Source organism: Poecilia reticulata, chromosome 9 (assembly GCF_904066995.2).
Source record: "Poecilia reticulata chromosome 9, P_reticulata-male-v2, whole genome shotgun sequence".
Lineage (NCBI taxonomy): Eukaryota > Metazoa > Chordata > Actinopteri > Cyprinodontiformes > Poeciliidae > Poecilia > Poecilia reticulata.
Genome location: NC_088838.1, coordinates 3,732,378 through 3,752,150, shown reverse-complemented (window position 1 = coordinate 3,752,150; position 19,773 = coordinate 3,732,378). Strand labels below are relative to the sequence as shown.

Below are 19,773 nucleotides of genomic sequence, written 5' to 3'. Positions count from 1 at the left end.
CTAAATAAAAGAAGTGGAACTAAGACACACAGAAAACAAAACCCGACTAAACAATCCAAGTACAAAACCAAAACTGGTTGTAACCTTGTTATTAAAAGCAGCAAATGTTATATTTTCTCTCACTGTTGGATTGGATGGGGGGAAAATGGAAATAACTTTATTACCTGTTAAGCTTCAAGATGTTTCTGAAAAGATGCTCTGGAATTATTTTGTTTATTTATTCATATGAAGTCATACATGTCTTCCACTGATCGGGTCATGGGTTGTGTTCAGCATGATGGTGATTAGTAAGCAAACACAAAGCGCCCTCGTGTGGTCAAAAGCTCCAGTGCACTTTGGGATATTTACTGCTGGAGGGAAATTAGAACATAGTGAGAAAATGAACATATTTCTTTATGGTCCTGATCAACTTGATCAGGAGGAAGACAAATGGTCAGTAGTGAAGAAGCTGGCAGTTCAGAGGGTTGGATCCATGATAGTGAGGGGAAAGAATAAGTGTTGTAGAAAAATGAGAACCGGCAACAGGAAAAACCGCAACAAAAACAAAACCCATTCAAGAGTTTAGAGGAGATTCGTAATTCTGCTGGAGTCAGAGGTTGAAGAATGACTGGGACACAAGCTGCAACCGTTTCAGAGATGTTAGTAGCATCTAACCTGGGCCGAGGAGAACCAGAACTTAATTCCAGAGTTCTGTTTTCAGATGGAAGTAAAAAAAATCATCACCTGGAAGTCAAGATCCAAGAGTCTGGAGGACCAGAATCCACAAAGCGTGGAGTCCAATGTGACGTGTCCACAGTCAGTGATGGTTTGGGTTGCCATGTCCTCTGCTGGTTCTGGTCCACTGGGTTTTCTGAACTCCACAGTCAGGGCAGCTTCTAGCAGGAAGTCTCAGAACACTTCCTGCTTCCCTCTGCTGACCAGCTAGATGGAGAGGCTGGTTTGATTTCCATCAGGACTTGGTTCTGACCCACATTGAGAAGGGTACCAAAAACTGATCCAATGATCATGGTGTTACGGTGTTTGATTGGTCAACATCCTCCCCAGAACTTCAGGAGAACCACAGGCTGATCATCTCCATGCTACGCTGCACTGATGCAGTAATTCATGCAAAAGGAGCCACAACCAAGTATCGAGTCCTTTTCACTAGGGCCACATTTCTGTATTAAAACATATATATATTTTACTCATCTGACATGATGGAGTTGATGATTTGGGGTTCTTCTTAGTAATTTCTAATGAATTAACATCTGAAATGCATCAGTGAGTTTATAATGGATCCATGTTTCAATGTCTAAAATAAATTAACGTTTCAATGATTTTCCAATCTATTAAAATTGATCTGTCTAAACATCGGGACATTAGAACACAGAGTCTTTGCATGGAGGGCATTTTAAAATCTTTATTAAATCAAAATACAAATATGGAACAAAATTTCCTCTGTACAAAGAGTTAACTAACACATGACTTTCTATCCACAGAATGTAGCAGAAAGAACGAGTACGACTGATGTCACCGCTACAGATGAAGGCTCTTCATCCTAATCTCACCAAGGCCTTTAGAGGAATAACCCAGATCCACGGGAACGGAGGTGGGGGGAAAGCAAAAAGTGACTAGTTTCAGTTTCTGAAGCAGTATTTATCAAAACATTGTTTATTCTGTTGCAGAACAGTGAGGCAGTGTGGCACTTCCTACATGTCAGCATCGCTGACCCACGGAAACATCAGCTGGCTCAAACGGAACCGCCGCGCGGTTCTGCCTCTGAGCGGACGAAAGCCTGCGTGTGACGTCAGGTGGATGCCGATGAAATGTGAAGCCCTTTTGTTGTAAACGAACCAGAAGTCCAGGCTCACGTCAGCCGAGCATCTGCTAGTGCTACAACCAGAACACACTGTATAGGCAGGAAGAAAAGGGGCTTCATTTGAGGCTGCTGGAACGTGCAAAACGTAGATCACTACACGTGCAAAAACACTCACGAGAAGAGAAACGGAAACGTGTTTCAGAAAGGAACAGAATGCAACAAGCTGAGGTCAGAACGGAGACGCAGCTTGGCGAGAATGAGCCGGATGAACTACAACATGCTTTCGAACGACCTCAACAGAAAACGTTTCTAATCAATAAATATTATCTATGCATTATTTAGATATATTTACTTCTCCAACTGCCCCTCAGGGTTCTCTCTTACTTTGTATAATATACAATAGTGAAATCATAAAAGGGACATAAGAACCTGACCAACAATGTAAACCAGTGGCCAACTTTATGCATGGTGTCCAACTGAAGCCTCTCATGCACAGAGACGGATCAGTGTGTGTTGAGGTTTAAAAGCCTGCTGGTTCACCAGCCTCACTCTGAACATTCACTGCTATCCGCACGCAAAGAAAAACATTCAAGGTCACAAGAGATTTTAGAACATGTAAAAAACAAACAAACATAAAAGCAATACAATTCTGAAGGATAAGATGTTCTAAAACCCAATATTCATAATATACTGTTATGCTTAATCATATAGAATAGCACATTTAAAAATATTCAAGATTACATAACATAAATACAGGCACTTCTTTTTCTAGGAAAGTAGGTCAGTTAAAAGGTGGAGACAACGAGTCGATAACAAGGAAGAAAAATAATCAGTTTTCTTCTTCCATTCCTACAGTGCTGCGTAAAACTGGATTTTTCTTCTGGTTTTTGTTCCTCTTAAATGTTTCAGATATGTCTTAAAAATGTTAATACCAGGTAATGATAACCTGATAATTTACAAATGCAGCTTTCCAAAAATAATTTTATTTATTATGGAAAGGAAAAAAACAATCCAAAGCAAACTGATCGCTTTATGCAAATTATGAATAAACAGTGATTAACCACAATGCTTTGTTCATCTTGGTTGCCCTAGCCTCAGCCAAGCCTGACTCACTTTAAGAATACAATAACAAAAAAAAGAAAAATCACATAAAACTCATCTGACAACATGAAACTGAAACTGGACAAAGCACCTAAAAAAAACAACAATACACATCAAGCCCTGATCTAAGGAATTTCAGGGACAAAGACCCTTCTCACTTTTACAAAAAAAAATACAAATTAAATCATTCTGACCAGCAGGACTTCTAGGAGAACATCCTGTGGATGCTGAGAACATGGTGGGACTGTGATGCCTGGGGCTGCTTCCTGCTGCTGTAGGGTTAGGGTTAAGGTTAGGGTTTAGGGTCATGACCATAAGCTCAAGCACACATGGGTTATGCAGCAGAAAAGTAACCCAAAGCCCACAAGAAAGTTCAACTTTGCTAAAAAAAAATAAAATAAATAAATAAATAATAATAATAATAATAATAATAATAATAATAATAATAATAATAATAATAATAATAATAATAATAATAATAATAATAAAATTGTTCATTAAAAATCATAACTGTTCCAGTGCGGCTGAATGAAAGTATTTTCAAGAAGAGTTAACCAAAGATCTTCTGCAGTTTTGCAAAACACTCATTTTCAGTTGAGTCAAACCCAGGATGGTTCTAGTTCCTGGGGGTGATTACTTTTCTGTAAAGCTGCTTGTAAGTATTTACTCAGTTTATCTCCATCTGATATTAAGATGCTCTGAAACATGTAAGTGTAACAAAAATAAAAGAAATCAACACCAGAAGACATGTAAGGTGACACACACTTTGACCTCACTGTACGTACCGTTAGCCGTATCAAGAAAAATATATTTGTAGAGATTGGAAACAAGTGTTTCAGCTAGGGCTGCACTGGTTTATCAGTGCCAATTTCCTTCATTTGGGGAGATTGGTGATCAGCTGATGCTTACATGTGAAGGAGATCTTATCTTATCAGCAATGGTCTTAAAAATCAACCACTGTCCTCTTTAGCTCTGCTGTGAGCCATGTTTGAGTGATAGACTGGTCATGTTTGCACATTTGTAGTTAACTATAGTCACCCCACCATTATCAACTCAGTGACTTTCTTGCTAAATTTAGCAACATTTTAGAAACAAAACATTAAAGCCAATATCGGAATCAGCAGGTCAAGCTTTTTCAAGATTAGTAATCAGCCAGAAAACTGTCATCGGTGCACCCCTGGTTTCAACTCAACAAAAATCCCATGAAAATATCAATGTTTTTATATGAACTGTGTTGGAACATTAAAGAACTCGATAACATCAATTCATTTCAGCCTGCAGTCTCCATTGGTACTGCATCTCTGAAGTCATCTTTCTGGTTATTGTTGCTTTGCTTTGCATTTTCCTTTTGTCTTTTTAGAGAAAGTTTGAATCTTTTACATGTTGTCAATGTCTTCAACTATTTTTTAAGGAAGGGATAGTTTTGAGAGAAAGTGTTGGAAGATTATAAAGTTGTTACAGACCATCAGCAGTCCATAACTGTCTGTCCACCTTTATTCAGTGTAACCGAAGGCAACAAAATAATAACCAAGGCTTAATTCATACTTCACACCATAGAATTTCTTTCAGAGGAAAGGAACTGGAAAGACACAAACAGGAATGTTAGCAGCAGAAGTACTGCAGACAGAACTGGCTTCAAGAGACAAATGATTCCCTAAGAACAGCAGAGCCAGACACTGACCAATCGCTGTTATGCAACAGTATGTGAGAAATTCTGACAACACTGTGAGCAAAGCTTATGGGAGAAACATAAAATAATAATGATGACATCACCAAATGTTAGACAGTACACAACAGTGAGCGCAACAGCCAATAGTGATCTGATCTATTGCTTTGACTGTAGACTTTATAATCTGTCTCTCTGTATTGTCAATCATCAACAATACTTAAATACATAGTGCATCATTTAAAATGCAAAAAACAATTCTATAGGTGGAATTAAGATGATAAAATCACTTTATGCACTTTATGGAGTGTTGGTACATACGTACATCACTGGCACCAAGTGAAGCACTCAGAAGGAACTGACCGAATCGGATGGATTTCAATGTGCAACCAGATCCATTATGTGGTGTCTGGGTGATCAACATGGCAGGTGATGTTCTTTTTTTTCACAATGCGAACACAAAAGATGACACTAACCAGATTCCATCAAGTTCAATTCATTTCGTCTGGTATGTCTGGGAGCCATCCTCTGATCTTCATTCAGCGTTTCCGCCGGCAACTGCCTGCAACATGTCACTCAAACTGCCACTCGATAAATATGAATTTAGAGGAAATGTTTGAAACGCATTTAAAATGTTATTAAGCATCGGTCACTTGTGTTAAAATGTGGAAATACTGTCGGAATAACATCATGGCCTGTATCTCCAATCCACCCATATGATAAATGTAACAGTTTATTTCGATTGGATTGAAGATTTTTTTTTGGTGGCATTAACTCAAAAGTCTGATAATATTCAAACCTGGACAGGAATTTTAGAAGCTTTAGTTTTAGCATAAACTTTTTCAGTTTTCCATTTCTCCTTTCAGACGTAGAAGCTCTGATCTCCTTTTTGTTCAAATAATCTATCCAGGATGGACCATCTGGGTGCTTCATTTGGTGTTTAAATTTCTTTGGTTGCTTTTCTGCAGCCAATTGTTTTAAAAGCATGGCCTATATTCCCTTGTGCATAGCTTGCACACCTATATTAAACGTGTTACTTAAATAAGTCTGAAGTCCTATTAGATTACACCATCTTCAAAGCAAAGCGCTCATTTCATGAACATGTCTTTTGAAATAACTATCAACAAACTATCAACAAGTCACATCAAAACAGAGAACAAGACCAGCAGGAGAAATGTGCACATGTGGACTCAGACATACAGTAACTATAAAAGCATATGAAACTACAAGTGTTTTAGCTCACGTGTTACCAGAAAGTTATGCTGACTTTCATTAACCAAGCAGCATATTGATGCTGGGACTGCAGAGGCCTGTTACTGTAACTGCTTCACGATCAAACCAACTTAGACCACATAATACAGTTGACAAGTAGTTCATTTTCTCCTCCTTAAGGCTACTGAGTTTGCAAACAAGGCGATGATTACAAAGAGGATCTGACTGAAAGTCTGAATCCAGGAACACCTGTTCTAAAACCACTCGGCTTGGCATCTGGGAAAAAAGAAATATCTGGATAGTTTTTGGTTTTAACTCACATTTTCTTATTTTTAATTAACTCAGACCACTTTCTTTTCAGCTTGACTCACGTGTGGTTATTTTCTCTATTAAACCCTTTAATTAATCCCAAACCAGCTAGTTAAGACGGAAGGAAAGTTGCGGAACCAGAAAAACAATCTTGTTGGAAATCAGTGGAACGATCACAGAAGACTTATGAGTGTCATTAAAGAAGCTGAATATTTTCAGGGACTTGCGTGTTTGTTAGTTATCTTAGCAGTTAGTAAGTTTCTGGGTTATAACTAGTAAATAACAAGAGCATTAACTAGTGCCTACAGGAAAGCTTCCTTTAAACCTTGAAGGTAAGCCCCTTCTGAAGCACCAGGAGCTTCAACATGTTCATGAGGGATTAATGAGGCGGGCAGTCGGCTTGTTTCACATAGTACACTACACACTTGTTGGAATGCCTTGGTTAGTAAAAACGCTGTTTAAAGTTCTGCAGTCACTTTGGTGAATAGTCACAACTTTGATGCATAAAAGCTCCTTCTGATTGGTAAAACAGAAACTGAAGGACTTGAATAGCCAACAAAGAAAAAATGATATCTTGCATATTGTCAACAACAACTGATTCCAAAACCAAACGACACAACACCTCCCCGAGAGAAGCGCCGGTTACTGCTAATACGAAGGCCGGTTGATGAACAGGTTAGTCGCAACAAAAGGCAAAGTTGGGATTTCTGCTCTTACGATTTCTCTAGAGCCCAGTGAGGTCGACGATGGCCTTTATGAAGATGGTGTCGTCACGAATGTAGGAGTTTTTGGAGTCCAGCTTGGACAGAGGACAGAAGAGCGGGCAGCCGCTGGCGATGTTCATGTCGCTGACGGGCCTCTGGAAGGACGAAGATGAGATGTCGGGCCGGAAGGCATCGATTATGTGCTCCCTGTTGTTCTGGTCAAGCAGCATGAGGGTAACCTGCACAGATGGTACTAGTATTACCCAACAGCGGCTTCAACGGAATCTGGAGCTGAGGCGGCTTCTGTTTCACTGTTTGCAGGCTGATATTGGAGATTAGTGCAGCAGAGATTTGCACTACATAAGACTATTCTCTACAGATCAGACTGAACTAATGTTAATGATGCGAATCCCACTAAAGGTGCTTTTCTATTGTAGGTTTCAGTTTTCTGGGATCTGTTCTTTAATGCCTAGACCAAATCAGAATATCAGGGTAATACCCTGAGGAAACAGCCCTCTTTCAATTTCAGGGTGTAATAGGAAACTTATCTGGCCTTTGAAGTAACGTCAGGAGAACAAGAGCCCACAAAACACTTCTCAGTCAATTATTTAGAGAAAAACCAAAATAAAAATGCTCTGAATGAAAAATTAAGTACACCTCAAGAGTTAACAGCTTGTAGACCTTCCTCTAAAGCTGTGGTTGTAACCTTTTTACATATTTGTTAAAACTGTCACCATGTTGTGACAGTTTGTTACAGACAGATAATCTGCCTCAGCCATTTCCTGAACTTATGACTGTAGAACACTTTAGTGCACCAAACATTAATGTTCTACCTGTGGTTGCAAACAAGCTCAAGTCTACAGCCCTCCACTACGGTGTTTAACACTTGGTGAGACGTGTTTGTTCTGGTTCCGTTTCTAAAAACATGGCGCCTTTCACCATGTCCAAATACATCTACTTCTGTCTTATTTCTTCAAAGCACATTGCTCCAGAACAATGTCGTTCGTTCAGATGCAACTTAGCAAACGTGCATCTTGCTGCCATATTTTTTTTTAAAGGAAAGAGGTTTTCTCCTGGTAACCCTTGTAAATACAGCTGCACAATGAAAACTGAATTTTATTTGTTGTAACTGGAGGATGAGTCAAGTGCAAATCATGTAGGATGTGTGACTGATAGGAGCATTTACTGTGTGCTCTGCTTGTTACAGTCTGATGAGCGTCTGCTCTCCACCTTACTTTCTTTTGTTCCTTAACAGGGAAAGCTGCCTACTCCTCTATTTAGACTATAATAAGTAGATTAACACAGCTTTATATCATACACTCTGATGTGGTGTTCTCTGGGCTGGATGTATTATAGGCTTATAAAACAGGCCAAAAAAGCCTGGACCCAACCATCAAGCACATAATTTTGGCCTGTCCAGGCCTGAATTTTGGGTTCAAAACTTACACTAAGCATAAGAAAACTATGACATTTAATAATTTTAAAAAATCATAAAACTTTGTAAAACTTTAACTCAACTCAGCCTGGTTCCAGTCTAGATGGAGAGCCCTACAGCTGGTTTGAATTTATTTGGATTCTGTTAAAAAAAAAAGCAACATAATGTTTAAACTAATAATAAAAAAAAGACTTCTACCTTCTGATTGAAAGGCCACTTAAGGAGTGCGTCGCTGTGTCCTCTCATCACCACAAAGAACAGAGACAGGTGTGTGCCGCGGCCCGTCCCGTCACCATTCAGGTAGATTCGTAAGCACATCTTGTAGCCGTATTTACTCGTATAAAACGCTGGAAGACAAGATCAAACGACTGAGTGAGTGTGAAGATCTTGGTTATTCCAGGCCATAAGCGCTTGGTGAGAGCATCTCCGGATGGAACGCTGACCGGGAGAGAACATAGCAGGAGCGCGGCCAGCTACGGCATCCTGCCTCTTCTTGGTGAAATCAGAGATCTTCCAGATAAAGACGCCATCGTAGGTGGCTGCAGACATCTCCCTCATCTTCCCCTCCATCTCCACGATGGACAGGTCCCTCAAGCTGACCGTCCTTTCCAACTGACGGACCTGCAGCAAAGCACCAAAGGAATAAGACCGTTTTAGCTGGATACTTTCAATCCACTAAATCCAAGGAACACAGCAGACGAGTGAGGGAGGGAGCTGTGGAGAAAAGCAGGGTCAGGTTATTTCAACCCATCATCCCTAAATAGAAAGAGTGTGGCGCAACTCCATACCAAGACATGACCATCAACCTAAACTGACAGGGTATGATGTAGCGTGATGTGGTGTTACTGAGTATGTTATGGTGTTATGGGCTATGATGTGGTGGTACTGGGTATAACTTGGTGTTACTGGGTGTGTAAAGAGGCATCCAGGGCTCGTTCATACCTTGTTGCTGAGAATCTCGATCTTGTCCTGGTCCAGTCTGTGCTGGCGGTTGTAGGCTTCCATGGTAGTGCAGGAACGCTCCATCTCCCGGTTCAGGACGCAGACGATGTTTTCAAACGTGTTCACTTTCAGCTCCAGCTCCTGGCAGCGCCGACTCAGCTCGGCCACCTTGGTCTTCTCGCTCTGGAGCTGCAGCTCCAGGGCGGCACCCATGGCGCTGGGCAGCGGGGTGAAGGACGTGGCCAGGGTGAGAGCGCATGCACCCTGCACGGGAGCGGGGCCGCCCCCACCCAGCTGGCTCATCTTCAGCTCCAGCTCTCTGAGGGACTGGTGCAGCACCTGGAGCTTCTGGCTGGCCACCTCTAAGGTCTGCGGTTGGAGGCTCTCCAGACTCACCTTGATGCCCATGATGAAATGCAGCAGCAGGTTGAGGTGCTCGTATGAACACTGCCGCTCGTGGTCATGGATCTTCTCCTTCTCCACCTTGGAAACAAAAATAGAAACTGTAAAATTAAGAAAATAAACAGTTTGTCTCTTTAAAGATTTGCATAAACAACAAAAGAAGACAGTAAGATTATGTGGCAGAGCTGGTTCATAATGAAATACAAAATGAATTAAAGGGGCAGTACTTTGTGTTTTCCAGGTATATAGTACCCGGAATGTAGATAGATAGCTCATTGTATTTTAGTTGGAACTATAGATACTATATACCTATAGTTTCTATAGGTATATAGTACCTAAAGGTACTATAACAAGTAACTATGTTAACTTCAGTTGTTAGAAAATGCAATATATATCAAATAGGACTTAAAAGAAAAATTACTTTATAATTTAATGCTTTCAAATTGTGTCTCTGTCTCTTTAAGCAACTCCTGTTGTTTCTGAAACTTTGCCGTCAGAAAGTCATCACAACATGGCTCCTCTATTAACCCTTTAATAACATTTTTACCAGCGCTGCTCTGAGAATTAGTTCCTATAATGAGTTTAGCAGATGCTCAGTTCCACCAGGTGCTTGCTAATAGCTGCTGACTAGTCTGAAGGAGCTGAGTGGTGGAGTCACAGGGGAGGGCTGCTCTGTGAGTAGGAAGCTTGGAAACTGCAGCTCCAATGAGGACAACAAATGAATGGTTGTCATGGAGATCAGAGGATTTCTCAAACTTGTGTGAAAGTAACACTCCAGGTATGTTTTTTGATGAGGGCATAATATTTTAATATTATCACTCAAAAAAAATGATTTTACCTAAACTTTAAAAAGTTTAATTGTTCTCTTAGACACTTCACAGTCATGATTGTTTTGTAGAACGTTCATCCAGCTGAATAAAGACTCACTACTGACACACAATGTGTGGATCTTAGATCAGGCAGGCTTTATAGTCTGAGTTCCAACCAAAATACAATGAGCTAATGTTAAAGTAAGATTCCAGGAGAGATCATATATGAGTTTTAATAGAAAAAGACTTTTGTTCACACTAACTGATTTGTCAGAGTTGCTTTCAGAATGTCAGGGACCGACAGCATTCAGAGTGGTGATGGGGGAGTTGAGGGTTGATGACTCATCATAATTATCAACAGTAAAAAGATGAAAGGAAAAAACAACAGCTGTAACAATTAGCTAGGGAGTCACAAATCCATGAAGTTTTTCACTAACGACTCATGATCTGATTCAGTCCAAGATGGTAGCTGATAAGCTTTGCTCAGTTATCAGAATCAAAGTTTTGATCATTTTATTTTATAATAACTTATTTTATGGCGTCTTTGAATATTACACTGAAAAAAAATGTCACTTCTTATTTTTCAACATCTTTCAAAAACTCTTAAGTTACTTAAGTTGTCCTTAGCTAAAATGGTGGATTGAACCACATGACTGAATGAACAGCACACAGCAGCTTGGTATAAATAAATTTAGTCCCACATTAGTATAAAGAATGGTGGTGGAAGCATCATGCTGGGGAGTTCATGCAGCAGCAATGGCTTCAACCAAAGACAGGAAATGCCTTTGATCCATCATGATCACAGAGTCAAATAAAACCAAAAAACTATTGATTATTGATTTGTGATCAATATCAAGTTAAAACAGTGACTATGACACCAAATACTGTTTGGCTCAAAAGCTTCTTAACAAAACAGGTAGTACTAAATATTGTTGGTGTGGTTAGTAACCTGATCAGTCCAGTTTTCTCTAACATTTTAAATAAAAGGATGGGTTTGACAAGATAAACCAGCTCAAAAATATTATTACGTAAAATCATATATAAAAAATAAACAAAAATAAAAGTAAATAAAATATTTGCAAGACAGAAAAAGTTTTAGACCCCTACTGTTTATATTACCCCTGTTGATTCATGCCAGATTAACCTAAACACATGTAATCCTCCTTTTTGCTGTGAAGCAGTAATCATGTGATCAGTGGTCATATCTGAGGAACAATTCTTTAATCTGGAATCTAAACAACATCTAAGTCATTCAATTAAAATAACAGTTTTCTATTCTTCGTTTTTGGCTACTCATGATGCCCCTTATGGAAATGCCACCCTGGGCAGTGAGCCAACTTGCCTATGCCAAAAAAAATGCTGCTTCATTGTCACATTGCATAAACAGCTGATTTAAAGCCAATAATAAAAGATTTAGCAGACATGTAGCACCTACGGAAGACTAAAAGGGACAGCATTAATAAATACTAGAGGTGTGCCGATCGATCGGCCACCGATCATAATCGGTCGATTTCTGTGAAAAAGTGTATGATCGGTGATTGCCGATCACGGTCTCTTGTTGCCGATTACACAAACCGATCACCTGCTTCTCATTTCTCAGTCTGTCTGTGCAGCTGGTCTCCTCTTTCTTTCACACTGCGCAAACGCGCAGCAACAAATCCTAAGCAATGTGGAACTATAACGCACTGAGTGAATGGGGAAGTTTGCATGTTGCGGCGGAAAATTGAAGCAGGTCAAAATGCATCAACACGACGAATCTAATATGGCATAAAAACAATGACATACTTGACAGAGTTTGGCTACATCAAGGCTCACTGCAGTATTATTATTAGCATAACGGTCAGAAAGCTAAACAAATAACCTGCAAAATTATTTAAGTCTTTGAGCTGCGATGTAAGACGCTGGTTCTGTTCTCGCTGTTGAACCGCTGCTACGCGCTACAGGTAGTAATATTTCACAGACGGAGCGCCGCTTCTGCTCCACCTGGTAGTGACTCTCACACCGAACCTCTGTTTAAAGCTTCAGCATCTAACTTAAAAATTCATTTTGCATACGTATTAAAACTTTTGCTCTCCTAACATGAGACAAATAATCTCTGAAAAAATAATTGATCTCCTCCCTGCTCTGCCCAGAGGATTAGACCTGAGGAGAAGTGATCATCTCGGAAGCAGTGTCAGTTCTGAGTCTTCAAAGTAAGGGCTTGTTGGAGTGACCTGTTCGAGCCTGCGTGGAACATAATTTGTTTCCAACCCAGAAACAGCCACTCAGAACTAGCAGTAATCAGCTAGCCGCCATGCTATCAGGAAGTTTTCATTCAGTAACTCAGGATTGTTTATTGTAATGGATCCTGTATTTGCCTTTGAATGTTAAGTTTTATACTTGAATTTTTTGGCAATGTTGAGAGGTTTTATTTTGAGTTTTTGCATTATTTAGCCTCTTCAGAGCCTTCACATGTTTTCAGTCTGTTAAAGATAGTATTACTGATAGCAGTACAATTTGCACAATGCCTGTTTTGGTTTTTTTTTTGGAAAAAGTTATTAAAAACAAGTTTTTGTCTAAATTAAGGTGAATTAATGGTTCCTTTTTCCATATAATGTAACCGGTAGTGCTTATGATAAAAAAAATAATAATTATGTTATCGGTATCGGTGATTGGTATCGGTGATCGGCCCTCATGCGGGATCGGAATCAGAATCAGCAGAAAAAAACCTGATCGGCACATCTCTAATAAATACCTCATTCAATCATTACAATAACCATTTATCTGCCAATCAATTTAACAAACACGTCATTAAATTGTTAAAATCCAAACTTGCACTAGCTTATGCAGGTATTTAAATGTGTATTCAGTTATTTAATGTCTCCTGTTCCTGCAGGTTTATGATGAAGTACTTCTCTGTCAAACTCACCTATCACAGTTGAGGGGTGGGGCTATGGGCTTATCGCTATGCCATGAAGGAGAAGTTAGCTTTTGTTTGCAGCTTCTGATTCATAAAATGGCTAAAGGGCAATTCCAAATAAATTTACACTCCACTGAGCATCTTAAATACGCCCTTGAATGTGATAGGCGAGTTTAACAGAAAACTATTTCATGATGATGCTGCAGCATCAGGAACCATGACTTAATTAAATACGCATTTGGTTTGCATTTTAATGATTTCATGATATTTTGTCAACATTTATTTAAACATTTGTTTACATCATGGTACATTTAATTCATATTTTAAGGATGAGTTTATTTTTCTTTATTTTGTCCCTTTTTATCCTCCATGAGTAACATCCTCTCCAAGAAATGCTTTTCAATAATTTGGCAAACTTACTGAAATAGTCAAAAATGCTATATTTTTTTAGCTTACTGGAGGAAAAAAAATGTTTACCTGACCTTTTTGTTTGAATATGTCTGAAGTGTGATATATTTCATTTTGCCAAGTTGATGATGGAATAGTTATCACAGTAGGCAGTCATGCACATATAGCAATTTGTGACAAAAGTATCTACTTACAGACGTGTCGCAGCCAACAACATGAAATCTGCATGGTGTTTTAAATTTACTGCAGAACTTAATATGGTCCACATACTGCAAAACAAAACAAAAATGAAAGAAGCCAATGGCGTAAAGAATGTCAGAGAGTTTGATCCCAAGCTCAGAGCAGAGAGAGGTTCATCAAACTGAAGAATGGAGGAGAGTGAAAACGGCCAGGATACCTTCTCACGGGGGATCTTTTTCTTTGCACAGCCTTCACAGATCATTGGGTACTTTGGGCAGATTTCATCATGAGCCTAAAACAACACCGCACATCAGTTCACAACATTTACTGTCAGGAAGACGCACAAAACTGTAATTGGACAAAATGAGCATTTCCTTTTAAAATGTCACATTCGAAATTCAAGTTTTACTTATTTGCCCTTAGCAAATGTTTATGAACAACAGCAGATGAAAAGTATTGTTCATTCAAATTTTATATGGAGCCAAAAGAAAAGAGTTAAATATTTTTAAAGCTGCACAAAATATAATAATATCTTTACTGCATTATTAATGTTTGCAACATTAACAACTGTAAGAACCACACTTTGCATGTCACTACCATTTTCTCCCGATTGGATGGAGTTTCAATGGAATAAATGGCCAAACTAAGTGTAAAATGAACTACGACTAATGATAATTGTCTATGATTTATCTGTGATAGATCATTTACAATATGATCTGTCACATACTCATATGATGATATGACCAATATGATAGTATGCCATAATTATGGCATATCCATGATTCTTCAAAACCATGACTAATCATGGTATTCATTATTCATGAATCCAAACCATGAATAAGTTCAGTGAAATGGTTTCAGCTTCCTGGCAGTCCAGTGTTTCTGAGGACGACCGTATTTGGTAACAGGTACACACAAGCAACGCTTCATGAACAGTGTTTAGTTGTTTAATCCTCACCTTGATGTTCTTTAAGAGGAACGGCTCTTTGCAGTATTTGCAGTTCAGTGTCCTCTCTGGACACTCTCGCTCGTTGTGGCGCTCCTGTTCATTGGCTCTCATCAGCTCTTTACACGACGGACACATAATGATCATGAAGTCACAGTTGCACTCATGGCTTGCCTGCAAGGGCCCAAAAGCAGCAGTTTTCTTACTACTTCATTATTTCCTTCAAATGTGAATCACAGTTCATGCCTTTGATTTGCCCATGGATCCAAAATGGGGGAAGATCTTAGCTTTGTTCCATTTAACAAACAGGAAACAAAATAATTTGATTTTTTTTTCTATTTGAACACCAATCAGATCAGATCAAAAGCCTTTGCTTTACATTGAATTATCCAAATTTCTTATATTTGTAAACATAAACTTATTATTTATGAGCTGGGTCTGATCATTTGAATGGATGATCAGATAAATCTATTTCTTTTTGAACGGACTAATCTGTCATAAACCTCAGTAACAGATGAAGGGTGTGGTTGGCCCCAGAGGGAAATAATGCTCTGGGATTTACCTCAAACTCTCTGACAGTTCCAGTCCATGTGCATCCTTCATTAGGACAAACTGCTGCCAAGGCCTCCACCTCTCTCCGAGCTGCGTTGTCTGGGAACGCCTGGACAGGAGAAAACGGCTGTTACCGCTGTGTAGAGTTACAAACGCTCTGCATCGGTTTACCGATGGACACAATGCTGGGAGCTCACTTTTCTCCCCTGGCTCTAATTTCTTCACCACATATGAAGATAGACAACAGAACCAGAGTTGCAGCTTCCGTTTTTTTTTATTGTGGAAACAATCACAGAGTACTCAAAAAGTTTTGTAGAACTGGATCCAAGACAAGCAGCACTGGATCGGAAACCCAGAAAACACTCATATGTTACTCTGTTGACTCTCAGGGGTTTTTTTTATTTTTAGGGTTTTACATCCACATATATTCTGCCTCCCATCAAGAAAATATGGAAAAAGTTCAACACTAGCTCAACTTTACTGCTGATCCTTTTTTTATTTCACCTTTATTTAATCAGAATAAATACCCTTTGAAACTAAAAACCTCTTTTTGAACAGAGACCTGGCCAAAAGGCAGCAACAAATACAATACAGAAAAATTACACAGTTAAAAGAAAATGACAAGCTATAAAAAAAATAGATTAAAAAAACAGCTGCCTGTCGTTGAATCGGGCTCAAGAACTTTTAGTTTGGATGCAAAAGCACTAAATGAGATAAATTCAGTAAATCTCAACAATTCTTGAAGCAAGTTCCAAGAAGAGGGAGCAGAGTGAACAAAAGCCTTATTACCCAATTCAGTCCAAGCAGAAAGAAGCCGCAAATCATGTGAACCAGAAGTATAACACTCAACACTTCTCAGTGTGACTGCAGTACAAATATAGACCAGCAGGAGTCTAGGTAATGCTTTGTGAATAAAAGTTAACCAATGGGATTCCCTAGCAAACTTAGTGATAGTGACAGAACTGTGTAAGAGCTGAGCTTTGTGATACTAAAACTGAGTCAGAAGTTGACCTGCTGTGGTAGAAATCTCAGGTAAGGACTAAATATCTGAAACATTACAGCAAACAAAAGGAAGGTTCAATGTGCTTACACCACCAGGCTTGAGAATGGAGGTGGGCTCCTCAAACAAGTCCTCCTTGATGCATGCACTGCATTTCTGTGGTCCAGAACTAGGAGAGTGAAAATAGATAAACACACATCACTACTGTTTCATCTGCTTTTAACAATCTGTCAATACATCATACTATTTTCACAGGAGAATTACCAAAGAATATAAGAAATAAATGATAATATAAAGTTGTTGCATTTTGACATGCAAAAGCATTCATACCTGAAACCTTTTTAGATTGAGGGCCAGGACTTTTGATTAATTAATTTTATATATATACACTCCTGATCAAAATCTTAAGACCAGTCAAAAAATTGCAAGAATTTGCATTTTGCACTATTGGATCTTAAGAAGGTTCTAAGTAGAGCTTCACAATGTTAAACGAAAAAATCAGTGCAAGAGACAAGAACATTTGAGCAGGGAATTTTCTGAAAAATGCATTTACACTCAAACATGATTTTTTTCAGCTGATCAAAAGTTTAAGACCATAGTCTTTAAAAGCCAAAAGCTGTGCAAAAAGCTGGATTCCATGTCATTTTCTGTCAAGTCTTTACACTGTCAAAACCTCCTGATGGCAAAAGCAAAAAAGCTCACTGACTTTGAACGTGGTAGGATTGTTGAGCTGCATAAGCAAGGCCTCTCACAACGTGCCGTCACTGCTGAGGTTGGATGCAGTAAGACAGTCATTTTGCATTTTTTAAATGATCCTGAGGGTTATGGAACAAAAAAGTCAAGTGGTAGACCCAAAACAATTTCACCAGCTCTGAGCCGCAGGATCCGATTGGCTGTCCGTCAAGACGCGGGACGATCCTCTACCCAAATTAAGGCCATTACTGGTGCTGATTGCAGCCCAATAACCATCAGACGGCATCTGCGAGAGAAGGGCTTCAGAAACAAAAAACGTCTTCAAAGACCACGTCTTCTTCAACGCCACAAAATTGCCTGTTTGGACTTTGCAAGGGTACACCAAACATGGGAAATTGAAAGGTGGAAGAAAGTTGTCTTCTCTGATGAGAAAAAATTTTACCTTGATGGTCCTGATGGCTTCCAAGGAGATCCCACCTGAGATGTTTTTTACACGGCACAGTGGTGGGGGCGCCATCATGATTTGGGGTGCGTTTTCCTTCAATGGAACAATGGAGCTTCAGGTTGTGCAGGGGCGTCAAACAGCAGCTGGCTATGTGGAGATGTTGCAGCGGGCATCCCTCATGACTGAGGGCCCTCGTCTGTGTGGTAATGATTGGGTTTTTTAACAGGACAATGCTGCAGTTCACAATGCCCGCCTGACAAAGGAGTTCTTCCAAGAGAATAACATCACTCTTTTGGACCATCCTGCATGTTCTCCGGATCTAAACCCAATTGAGAACATTTGGGGATGGATGGCAAGGGACGTTTACAAAAATGGACATCAGTTCCAGACAGTGGATGCCCTTCGTGAAGCCATCTTCAACACTTGGAGCAACGTTCCCACTAGCCTCCTGGAAACACTGGCATCAAGCCTAAACGATTGTTTGAAGTCATCAACAAGAATGGTGGAGCTACTCATTACTGAGTCCTTTTTTTGACACTTTGATTTCTGTTTTGGGGGGATTTCGGGTTTTTTTTTTAGCTATGGTCTTAAACTTTTGATCAGCTGAAAAAATCATGTTTGAGTGTAAATGCAGTTTTCAATTAATTCCCCACTCAAAAGTTTTTGTCTCTTACGCTGATTTCTTCTTTTAACATTGTGAAGCTCTACTTAGAACCTTCTTAAGATGCAATAGTGCAAAATGCAAATTCTTGCAGTTTTTTAACTGGTCTTAACATTTTGATCAGGAATAACTTGTTAAAATGTTAATGAAATGATTCACTTTTTTTTTACAAAGTTTTTTTTTATTTTAACATATTTAGCAACTCATCTCCTGTCAAGAAATCCTATTGGATACGTCGATTAGAGAGTACTTGAGTAGTGAGTTTATTACACCGACTGACATTGACCCAGAATTAGGTACGTTTCCGTTTTTTGACCTAATGGAGAACTCAAATGAGCACTCTTGTGTTTATTTATACTCTGATAGTTGTTATTACAATGCTGTGACATCATCTCAACTATATTTAATCACACACTCTGATAATGATTTGTTGACTTTTTTTCCCCTTTTGGCGACTAAAGGATAGCAAAGAAAAAGGGAAAGTGCCATTCCATCCTACACATGCGCACTTTCAGACTAAAAACCCGGTGATCTCATTCTCCTCAGCGCACCGTCACTCCAAAAAGAAAACCAATATGAGATTATTTTTAATTTATTATGTTCAATAACAAACATATAACGGTATCATTTGTAGTCCTACTGCCGATTTCTTCTCAAGATAAAAATGGAAGCAATATATGTTAATTCTGGTTAGCGTAAATACATTATTTCAAATTTAAATAGACAGCCCAAACTCCATTCCAAAAATGCCGAATTTTAATCAGTGTAGTTGTATTTAAAGCTTTGGTGGAATTTAATTAATGGAATAAAAGAGTCGAACCTTCTGGTATATTCGGCATGCAAAACGAGTTGATAGTGATTTTATTTCCTTCACGTCGAGCCAAACTTTTCACATTTTCCACTTCCAAACCAGCCTCATCAATGAAAACACGACCAGCTCATCACTCAGGTCCAGATTTTCTCTTGGCTCAGACAGTGTTTGTGAATTAGCCGTATGCCATATCCCCCCACTAATTCCCTTAATGTTATTCATTTTTAATCCTATAAAGCGCTTCCCGTGATAACCAGTGGAGAAGAGTTAAAACGTGAATTATGTGGATGGAGTCTGGCGGTGGGCTCCACACAATCCAGCTAGCTCCCTAAACTAGCAGCCCCCACACTCACCACTCACCTCACCAGCTTGTTGAAACAGAACGAACAGAAGCGGTGGCCGCACTGGGCCTGCAGGGGCCTCCGCAGGATTTTCTGACACGAGTTGCACAGATGCTTGTCCTCCAGGTTGTTGGCCAGAATTTTCTTTGGGAAGCCCGGCTTGTTACCTTCCAGGGAAGATGGTGGAGACGGCTCTTGTGCAGCCATTATTCCCCTTGAACAATATCGGGGGGCTCAGCGGGGTGTGTTCAAGACAACAAACACCGACTGGTGTAGTTTTCGAAATAACCGCCAGCAGTGACTCATTGCTTTTTGGCAAATTTATTAAAACGTGTATACCTGCTTATGTTTACGAGCCCATAACGACGTCTGCCGCTCACGTGCACGGAGCAGGCGTTTGAGTGAGATGGCAGTGACAGCTGAGGATGCAAGCCCGAGAGAGCTGGAGCATCAGGAAGC

The 19,773-nt window shown here is 39.5% G+C and overlaps 1 protein-coding gene across 3 annotated transcripts; it reads right to left on the bottom strand.

The window, feature by feature from the left end:
* Nucleotides 1-1,379: 1,379 nt before the first annotated feature.
* On the bottom strand, nt 1,380-19,773 carry LOC103469572 (TNF receptor-associated factor 2-like). 3 transcript variants are annotated; one of them, XM_081611258.1, is made up of 11 exons: nt 19,334-19,773; nt 16,454-16,532; nt 15,374-15,472; nt 14,824-14,985; nt 14,083-14,157; nt 13,880-13,954; nt 9,168-9,650; nt 8,669-8,846; nt 8,424-8,572; nt 6,804-7,029; nt 1,380-1,888 (listed from the first exon to the last, which is right to left on the bottom strand). In XM_081611258.1, exons 1-10 carry the CDS (start codon nt 19,519-19,521, stop codon nt 6,811-6,813), a joined length of 1,707 nt encoding a protein of 568 aa, XP_081467384.1. In that variant the 5' UTR covers nt 19,522-19,773; the 3' UTR covers nt 1,380-1,888; nt 6,804-6,810. The 3 variants fall into 3 exon arrangements, with proteins under 3 accessions (XP_081467384.1, XP_008415551.2, XP_008415554.2); XM_008417329.3 differs by having other exon boundaries at nt 1,380-7,029; XM_008417332.3 differs by lacking the exon at nt 13,880-13,954 and having other exon boundaries at nt 1,380-7,029.